Source organism: Myripristis murdjan, chromosome 14 (genome assembly GCF_902150065.1).
Source record: "Myripristis murdjan chromosome 14, fMyrMur1.1, whole genome shotgun sequence".
In the NCBI taxonomy this organism is placed as follows: Eukaryota; Metazoa; Chordata; class Actinopteri; order Holocentriformes; family Holocentridae; genus Myripristis; species Myripristis murdjan.
Window position 1 is genome coordinate 22,136,879 of NC_043993.1, and position 9,579 is coordinate 22,146,457.

At 42.4% G+C, this 9,579-nt stretch overlaps 1 protein-coding gene across 1 annotated transcript; it reads right to left on the reverse strand.

Moving 5' to 3' along the window:
• Window positions 1-276: 276 nt before the first annotated feature.
• Window positions 277-9,270, reverse strand: mtmr2 (myotubularin related protein 2). Its single transcript, XM_030069414.1, has 16 exons — window positions 9,024-9,270; window positions 8,589-8,691; window positions 8,459-8,482; window positions 8,286-8,349; window positions 8,046-8,140; window positions 7,859-7,963; window positions 7,389-7,493; window positions 7,219-7,302; window positions 6,979-7,128; window positions 5,927-6,115; window positions 5,454-5,639; window positions 5,136-5,342; window positions 4,120-4,212; window positions 3,913-4,026; window positions 3,458-3,634; window positions 277-2,280 (listed from the first exon to the last, which is right to left on the reverse strand). Exons 1-16 carry the CDS (start codon window positions 9,101-9,103, stop codon window positions 2,116-2,118), a joined length of 1,941 nt encoding a protein of 646 aa, XP_029925274.1. The 5' UTR covers window positions 9,104-9,270; the 3' UTR covers window positions 277-2,115.
• Between the last annotated feature and the right edge of the window lie 309 nt (window positions 9,271-9,579).

Consider the following 9,579-nt stretch of genomic DNA (forward strand, 5'->3'; position numbering starts at 1 on the left):
CACTGACGCATATCCTTTGTCTTCTGGGCGCCACTTTTATGTTTGAAGTTGAAAGACATCTTTCTGTGATTCCCTACAATCACTTCTTAACTAACCAACGACAAACAAAGAAGGTGTAGGCTTCAGTTCCCATAATATCTTCTCGAGACCACCGTGACACCTTGTAAAAATCACAACATGCATTTATGCAAACAGCATTTCCTCAACAATCATTTTAAATTATAACAAAGAAAAGAATTGCACTCTCTCGCATACATTTGACTTTAAGATTAGGACTTTTATTAATTAATCATTCTAATACAGTTTTTCAGTTGTTTGACATAACAGGAGATGAGAACAGGAGACTAGCTGTTGCCTGCAGCTGACTAATTGCTGAAAACACTTGAAGTTTGTACAGCACTGCAATCCGTCCAATGCATAAAAAATACATCGGTTTTACTTAAACTGAGGGGAAACTGCCATGCTTTCACAATTTTCAGATTTTAAAGGGAAAGACCGATCTAATATTTGTAACAGGATTTTTAAATGTATCTAATGTCTGAAGTAATCTAATGTCAAATATTTAGGGAGAAGCCTGAGATGAAACATGGCCAGGCTGATGTTTTCAGAGCTGTTGCAGCTCAATAATCACAATCAGCACAATCACATTCTGACATTTATACCTTTAAGTGACACTTTTATATTCCTACATTCAAAAAAAGAAGGCACTCTTGATTATATAGTTAGAAGTATTTTCTGTTTACGCTGTTGGACTTCTACTTTCTTTTTAGCAACATACAGCTTGTCCACTGAGCTCCAAGGAGCTGGGAGGGTTTTTGTCTTCACGTGTTAATGTCGCCAAACACACTCACTCTTTCAAGTCCAGTCCTACTTTCACTGTAAATATTTACCTAATCACAAAAAGTGCTGACTAATCACTGTATCGAGTTTAACAACTAAAAACTACATACACCGCGTTGTTATCCTTGCCATCTTTCAGAACAAGGCTCATATATTCATTCACATTTATTAGTGAAAAACCATCCAAAACAAAATATTAGTTGCGCGACTCATTCTGCCACCCATAAAATGAACAAATGTTGTCTGATCCCAACTTCATTCCGCATGAGCAAGAAATGCTCACACACCAACATTATGAGTAAATGTAAATGACCAGTAATTGACCAGTAATTGGGGCAGATGCACTATTGTCTATCCTGTGCAGCTTGAGAACTTGAGAACATGAGAACATCGTGGGAATATCAATTTATGGCTAAGAGACGGAGCATGGTTGAGCATTATAAATACAAGTCTGGAGTAAAGTCTACTGGGTAATAAATAATGTTAACCAGTTAGAAAAAGGAATCTTACAAAACTCAAATTATTCAATGACAGGAATGTCATACATAAGCACATTATGTATTCACAAACAGTCTTACATATTTGGTCACAACATTGTGAATGCATTGACTTTAGAAGACTCCCTCCCCACTTATTACTATTTTCTAACATCAGAAGCTCAGTAACAGTCTAGCCCTTTAGCTACAATCTCAATTCAATATTCATCAGCTCCAGAGCCATTTAGTAGTTTTCTAGTACTAGTGTTCTGACCTGAAAATATTTTTTGCAGGAATATACGTTTTCACAATTGCTTTAATGCCATGGCTTTTTAACAAGAATCTACCAAACCTTTGCAAAGTGGAGGAATGGACTGAATGTTCCTATATAGTGTATAAGGCATACTTAGATTCAGCCAAGTAATATTTTAGTGTACTAATAACTTTCAAAACTAACAACACTGATTGCAGGTATGCTGATGTGCTAAAGCGTACTCATCTAATCAGGTTGCATGTCCTCTCAACCCTGGAAGAAGAGTAGAGTATGGCTGTAGTCGAGTGGTCTGAGACACAGACGGTCCTGTTGCAGGCAGACACTACAGGGCCTCAGCTGCGAGACACACAAGGCCAGTGATCTGCTCCACCAGACTTTTGGTAGTGGCTTACTAAAGCAGCGTGTCACCCTTGCAGGGGTTTTGTCACACACATCCTCTCTGGTGCAGCCTACTGGTTACTATAGATATGGCACCTTGTCACAGATGAGATTTAGTTTCTGTGATGATCCCTGGGTGAAGGTGTGTCAAACAAAGGTCTGCACTGGGGTGATGGACCGCGTGGGAGAGCCTGCCCTCTCAGAGGAGGAGGAAGCCGAGCGATTGGTCACCTCTCGCTGAAGCTCCTCCACCCTCTTCTGCAGCTCAGCGCGCTTCGCCAGCAGCTCCTTGTAGCGCTGATGCACAGGTTCCTGGTAAAAGAAAAATATATATTTTCTCATGATTCAGGCAGTAAGGCAGAAACTCAATAATGGAGAAGCTGTGGAATGCAAATAATTTAGAATTTAGGCAAAGCGAATACCTTAACCTCTTGTGTGTTTTCATTTCCACCGCACCCTGAGCACAGGGAGCTTAATGCCAATAAGTAGGGCGTGTCTAGTCATTCTGTGTGTGACTGACAACAGCAAAGCAGTAAACACAGAAGATGCTGAAGCCAATGATCATGATTATCTACTGCTGTGCCACTATGATGTTGCATTTGGTTTTGGAGAAGAGACGCCCAGACAGAGGTTGAAAATAAGACTGAAGTTGCTAGAAAAGCAAGAGCTAAAAAAGAGGAATCTGCTTTTTACTCTGAGAAATGGAGATCAATGGTGACACAGCGTACAGGTATTCAATGCCAGGTCAAGCACAGGGGAAAAAAAAAAAAAAAAAAGGCATCACAATCAACCAACTCCTATAAAGCTCGGAGCTGGGAAAGTCAGAAGGTTGCCTGGCTCCTGGAAGCTGGGAGAAGACGGCTGCAACGAGCCCCAGCAGTTCAGCCGCTCCAGCTGGGAGAAAACGTCTCCGAGATCCCAGGAGCTGTGCAGCACAAGTGACCCACTGGTTCTGACCTGCCTGCACAACTGCTGCTGGGGGCTGCTGTCCTGTATGGAGGCCAGTGACCTGCAGAGAGGCTGTTTACTGGGCGTAAATAAATGTGACCAGACCAGACGGTAGCCAGTGATTCTTCTGCCCAACGCTTGATCTCATGTAATTTGGTGTTAGTGCACACACACAAACACACACTAGGAAAGTGGTACTGCATCCAAGAAAATATTCTGTTTCAGTGATGTGCATTACAGTGGCAGAGCGGCTAAACTAGGCATGCCTTGTGTTGTTAAGAACAGCAGAGGTAATGCTGTAACACTGCTTGCGCCATAAACATTCTCTAACTCCACTCCAACAGCTACCAGGAAGTTGGAGAGTGTTATCGCTGTTGCGGGATCATTTGGGGGGGCGAGGAACTCAACCTTGTAGAGCAAAAAGGAGGAGTAGTTCCTCCAGGAGAAACGGGTAAGTGTTCCCAGTTCCTCAAAAGAGTTCCTGTGTTTTGGGGACAGTTCTTCCTGGGGAAATGGGGCGACAGAGGCTGTGTTGACGTACCTGAGGTCTCATGCGAGGGTTCCAGCGGATGTAGTAGCCCACCCACAGCTCCAGGTGGCGTAAGCTTACTACAGGGAACAGCACATGGTTGGAGTAGTTTACATACAGAGGGTTGGTAAATTCCTCCAGCTGGCTGTTGATATAGGACCACAAGGATACCGTCTTCTTGGGAATCTCCTGTCAAAAAGGGTACTGTGGTTGTAACACTTGTGTGTGGAAAACCGGCTTAGTATTAACAAATTAAATCTCTGTTTCACACTGTCACTGTTGTGTTTCAAAATTTCTTGAATGTCTTTGTATTTGGTTGATTACAATTATGAACAGTTATTTGCTGCTAGCCAAATCTGTGGAAACATTAAGCGTCACATCACATATATTCTAAACTAATTCCAAATTTTGTGAAGGCAACCACAATTACATATTCAAAATTCTTGGGGAAAAAAAGATGTTCTTACTTCCTTCACCCTCTGCTGTTCGCTGTTACACAAGAATGTCCCAAAGAGGCAGCTGTACAGGTGGTCCAAGATAGTTACCAGGAAGTATTCATTGAACTCGAAGGCTGCTGGGAACTTGAATCAAAAACAGCTTCATTAGTATCCTGAAAAGATCCATCATGCTGTACATTTTTGTTCCACCTTGGTGATCAACAGATTACTGCTTACCTGCCGAGTCATCTGCCATACGCAGTCGATGAACTGAATAAAAACAGGTGAGCGGTCCGCATCTGTGTGGTTCTTGTCACCGTGACCAATCCGCTGAGGGAAAGCAAGCAAGAGGGAGGACAGTCAGTGATGCAACTGGAAAGGTCAGCCAACAGAAGAAAAAACCTGAAGTGCAGACCACAGATGTATCTGATTACAAAGAAGAACAGGACTCTTTGCCCACTGAAGATGAAACATTCAGAGTTAGCCACAGTGATTTGTCTGTCTTTCTGGTGTAAAATTATTTTCATTGTCCAGGCAGCGTTCATGATGCATCCATCAGAATTTAATCTGTTTTGACAGACGGCTCAACCGAGTTAAACTTCTTCAGGATGGATGAGTTTGACACCATCTGTTTAGCGATTTACACATGAGGAGGCGCTCCTAAGTTTGTTTGGGTAAAAATGGTGACGAACACCACAACCTCGGAGGCAGCTGTAATAAATACAGTGTAAAACATCCTGTTCCTTGGCAATTCATTGTCAAAGGATTACAAAAAGAGAGGGAAAATGGATAAATACAAGATGACAGTAGGTTTGGAAGTGTTTTGTATTGAATCTTGTGTAGTGTAGTCTGTTCTTTTCTTGTTTCTGTAAAGCAGCACAGCTACCAGTAAAGCTTTCTTGGCAGTTCATCCATGTTTTCTTTGTCCTGTACTTCCACATCCACCACATTCAACTTGCAAAACAACCCAACAGACAGACATCTATCTCAAAAATCTGTCACTTTTCTGATGGATGAATGTGGCGGCTCCCTCACTTTTTGAAATGTGTGAATGTCTTTTTGAATGTCTTCAACTCTAAATAACTGGTAATTACAAAGAACTTTTAACATTGTATCTCAATAAATTCAAGTTATCAAACATCCATTCTTGAAGACATAAAATAACCATAGGTGGGATTTGGAAGCAGGATAACCATAATTATAGTCTAATAATTGTTTTAGGTGAACAAAGGAACTGTGAGAGACACATTTACCAGCTGGAATCGGTGACCAAAGCTCAGCCACTCTTTCTCCAGCAGCACCTCGAAGCCACGAATGGTGCGGTAGTAACCGTCCAGCATCAGCATGGCCAAGGAGGTGAGCTGGGCCGTGCGGTCCCACCCGTCACTACAGTGCACCACGACTGAAGTTTTCCCAGACTCCACCTTGTCTGCGATACGCAGCGCTCCTGCCAGGATCAGCTTCAAACACAGATACACAACTTGGTCAAATAACTGGGAGTTAGCTCATTGCATCTCCATCATTGTTCCAGTTCCCACTTAATAATCAAAGCAGTGCATCCTTGCATTCACCTTGATGTGCTCAAGCCAGTGAGTAGATTCGAGATTAGAGAGCCAATGGGATTCCTCGATGTTGGGGTAGACAACATCCTTCAGCTTGCGGAGTGACTCCCTCATCACATGGATATTGTGAATATCCAAGAACACCAGCTCTGCATTCTGATACGCATCCTCACTTTCATATCCGCCCCCTTTCATCTGGAAAAATTAAAGTGGAGACAGGGTGGCTTCAGTGCGTAGAGTGACAGTTTTCCAGGTTCAAACCCAACGTTGGCAAGCATCCACCCTGCTGAAATGTCCTGGAGCAAGACACTGAATCACTACCGGCTCCAGGACTGCTGCTCTTTAGCTAACTCTGACCTTTGATTTATCTGAAGAGGAGAATTTTCCTACAGGGATCAGTAAAGTATCTCACCACACTGTAACAGATTTCCTCTGAACACAAATACAGATTTTTAAATGCCTTTTAAGAGTTAATGATAAACCTTGTTGGCGGCAGCATTGACACTGGGCCTGGCATCAAAGATGAAGAGCTTATGGGACTGAGCGTTTGCATCCATTATGGCCTGGAGGTATTTCTCATCCTCTTTACTGCGCTTCCCATTAACCCCAACCATGGGCTGACTGCAGCGGGTCACTGTGGCCTGGCTCTCCGGATGGATCCATGACAGAACCTACACAGGGAAGGAAACATTACCACAGACAGCCAATCAACTAAAATTTTACTTATATGCCAGGTTTGGTACAATCAAATGCAATGACACATGCTTTGTTAACATTAGAGAGAAAAAAGACAATAAACGTCATTAACCACCTCTATACCTATAAATATATCACAAATATCATGAAGTCAGCCACAATAGGATTTTGATTTGATTGAATTTAATTGTAGGGCCTACGATTGATATGAGATGATATTATGCCCTTTTAACACAATCAGTCATAATTACAATGCTGTGTTTCTGTTTTAGCTGCTTGGCGCGGTTTCTCATGTTTCCTGAATAATTTATTTTGCACTGCCATCATTTGCATATGGCATGTGATTAATCAGTTGACCCGTCTTTTCTCTGAAATCCAAAATATTTCCACACTGCTGATTTATTCCCGAGAGGGGAGTAAATGTCTTTATTGTCTTTTTCTTGGCTGTTGGCCACAGCTACTGTTATCTGCCTGGCGCTAGCACTGTTTGAACGTTTAGGAAGGCGGCGTGCTTGGACGGAAATGGTGACACAGACGCGCCATGGGAATTTCAAAATAAAGGCATAATAATATGGATCGATAATCTCACTTAGTATCATTTATACTGGATGATCATGTTGATCATGATATCTATAACAATCCAGATCAATGGATCGTTACACCCCCAGCCCCTTCTGCATAATACATAGAACACCCTCAGTTACAGGAACAACCATGACGTGAATATATAGATAAACAACAAAGAATTACAAAGAGTAATGATAAAATGCAATACATACAAATGCACCAGCTACATAAGAGAGAGTAATTACAGTCACGCTGAGGAGTGGTCACTTACAGGTATCCTTCCTTTGGCCCTGAAAGCTGCCACTCTCTTCAGCTCTTCATCTGGTATGTTAACAGGCACCACCAGAGTTGATGGGTAGGTGTCACACAGCTCGTAGTGATCGTTTACTTTTGTTATCCTCCAGCTTTCGTTGGGTATACCCTGCCAAGACACACACATGCAGTCAGTCTAATGGCTTTTCATAACACTGAAGCAGTCAAAGATATTATTATTTTTATTATTATTAAATACCTGTCTTTTGTATTCAGTGAGGGCGTCATACACCTTCCATCCATTTTCGGGAAAGACTTGACCATATTCAAAGGAAAAGATTTGCTGTGGAGAATGAGAGAGAAAACCATCTGTTGGTGCTCAGTGCAGAGCTACAGCAACAGCATGGCTCAGACAAGTGACTCACTCACCAGCCCATTGGAAACAGGAAAGGCAAATTTCATCAGGACTTCAAAAATGGACTTCCTCAGTGTATCGTCCATCTGCTTATGTGCAAACCGCAGATTACGCATATCCTGGAAACAGGCAGAGCAACAGATCATGGTCAGTCTAAGAGATCAGGAGCTTTATTTAAATATGAAAAAGTCTGCAAGGGGTTTAGCAGCAAGCACACTGTTTGTAGTTAAGATATAATCTACTGCACTTATGCTACCATGGACAGAGTTTGCACATACATGATGTGTTTCACAATGCCTGTGATTTCTTACACAATGTTTTATCGGTCTCAGCAAATCTGTGTTTTCCCATCTCTGTCTCTATGTAGGACAGCCACTTAGTGTTGAATGTAAGCAAAGGTTTATGAAAGTGCCACTGGTGTTGTAACCTAACTGCCAAATGAAACAACTATAGCTATTCCAGACCATTTCTGTGCCGTGCTCACCTTGCAAACCAATCCATAGGACACGTCACCACGGCTTGATGCACCTCCAATCTTCTCCACACGACTCACCACCCCGAGGGGCAGGTCCAGCACAAATGCTGGATCCTAGAAACCCATAACACATTAATAAAATCCTATTATATCTACTCAAAATTCAGTGCATTTCTTTTACAATCAGTCAGCATACCCTGTCTATACAGTTGAAGAAAAGCCTGTAGTTGGTGACAGTCAGTGTCCCTCTCAGTGGGCCAATGAAAGGACAGATATAGGTGACATCTTTGGCTGTGGAGCAAAACAGAGAAAATGTTATCTGTAACATCATACAACAAAAAACACACTATATGCATGAGACTTTAATGATGGATATGGAGGATTAATAAGGAACACATTCCATTATAACCATCTGTACAAGTCGAACAAAACCTACCCATGTCTTGCACAATTTCATTTGGAAGTAACTGTGGCTCCTCTTTGCTTGAATCTCTAAGCACCTGAGGGGGAAACATGACACAACTTAGCCTCAGAAGACCTTGTTAGAGCATCATAAAACATCATGCAAGGACCAGGCAGCATTTTCTGTGTGATTATGCAATGACCTACCTTAGCAGGAGCTTTGGGCCTAACCTGAAAGGGAGGAGGGGAAAGTCATGCATCAGTCATCATCACAGCAGCCTGCATGAAGCACAGCTAGTGCAGCAGATGTAAAGACATGACATGCAGGCTTACGAACCCTGAGCTCCGGGGAAAGCTCTGTGGAGGTGGCCACGGAGTCAGAGGACATTGCAGAGGGTGGCTTGGCCTGGGCAGACCGGTCAGACCGAGATGTGGAAGCACTGATGAAAATAGCATGACATTTGAATGTACAAAAATAGTTGGAGTTACCACAGGCATTACGTCCTGGCGTTATTCTGTGGCGTTTCCCTAATTTTTTTTGGAGGAAATCGACAACAACTGATGTTGTCGATATCATCCAAAAAAAATAAGTTAAATTGTGATGAAACGTAAACGCACCATGGCAGTTAGCTAGCAAGTAAAAGCCGGCTTCACTGCGGCTTATGTCTGAATGACTCACCACAAAACAAAACGTCGTAAAAATACCGATAAACTGACTCATTACTATATTCTTCAACATCCTCTGGTTAATTTGGAAATGTAGCTAGCTTACCTGGACAATGAATCAACACTTGGCTGCCTGGAAGAGGAGCGCTTCGAGCCCAAACTGTCGATGCTCCCGCTTTTCTCCATGTTCCTCTTTGTGAAACTATTTAAATATTCAACAGTGTGAATTTTAAAAAAGTCGAGAGAGAAATCACAGCATCCACCGACGACTAGTTCAAATCCGTCCCCGGAGTTAAGTAAGTTCCCACAAAGAATAGGAAGCTGCCATCTTTTCCCAGCCTCCCCAGCTTGGCCACAACAATGACGCGATTGGAAACGGCGCCCCCTGGCGGAACCACGGACTAACTGCACACATGACGGTGCAAGATGGTGCCTTCATGTGCATCTGTTCCGAAACCGCACATTTTCAGAAAAGAAATCACTTTTAGTGGCTTTTGATTGATTTCAGAGATGATACTACTTCATGCTGCAGCGGCAGAGAGATAATGCTCCATACATAAGTTTTTTTTTTTTTTCTGTTTTTGTTTTTTTAGAAAAAGGTTATGGTGTAGATATTTTTAATCATCCCTTGTTTTGTAAAGTTTCCAACCTAATTGGCCCCT

What these genes read in the sequence shown, in the direction of transcription:
- mtmr2 (XM_030069414.1), bottom strand. Translation starts at nt 9,103, where the DNA reads ATGGAGAAAAGCGGGAGCATCGACAGTTTGGGCTCGAAGCGCTCCTCT. An exon ending in TCACTGAATACAAAAGACAG is followed by an intron (nt 7,129 to 7,218) that starts GTATTTAATAAT and finishes GTGTCTTGGCAG; the next exon opens with GGTATACCCAACGAAAGCTG. An exon ending in TTGGTCACCGATTCCAGCTG is followed by an intron (nt 4,213 to 5,135) that starts GTAAATGTGTCT and finishes GCTTTCCCTCAG; the next exon opens with CGGATTGGTCACGGTGACAA.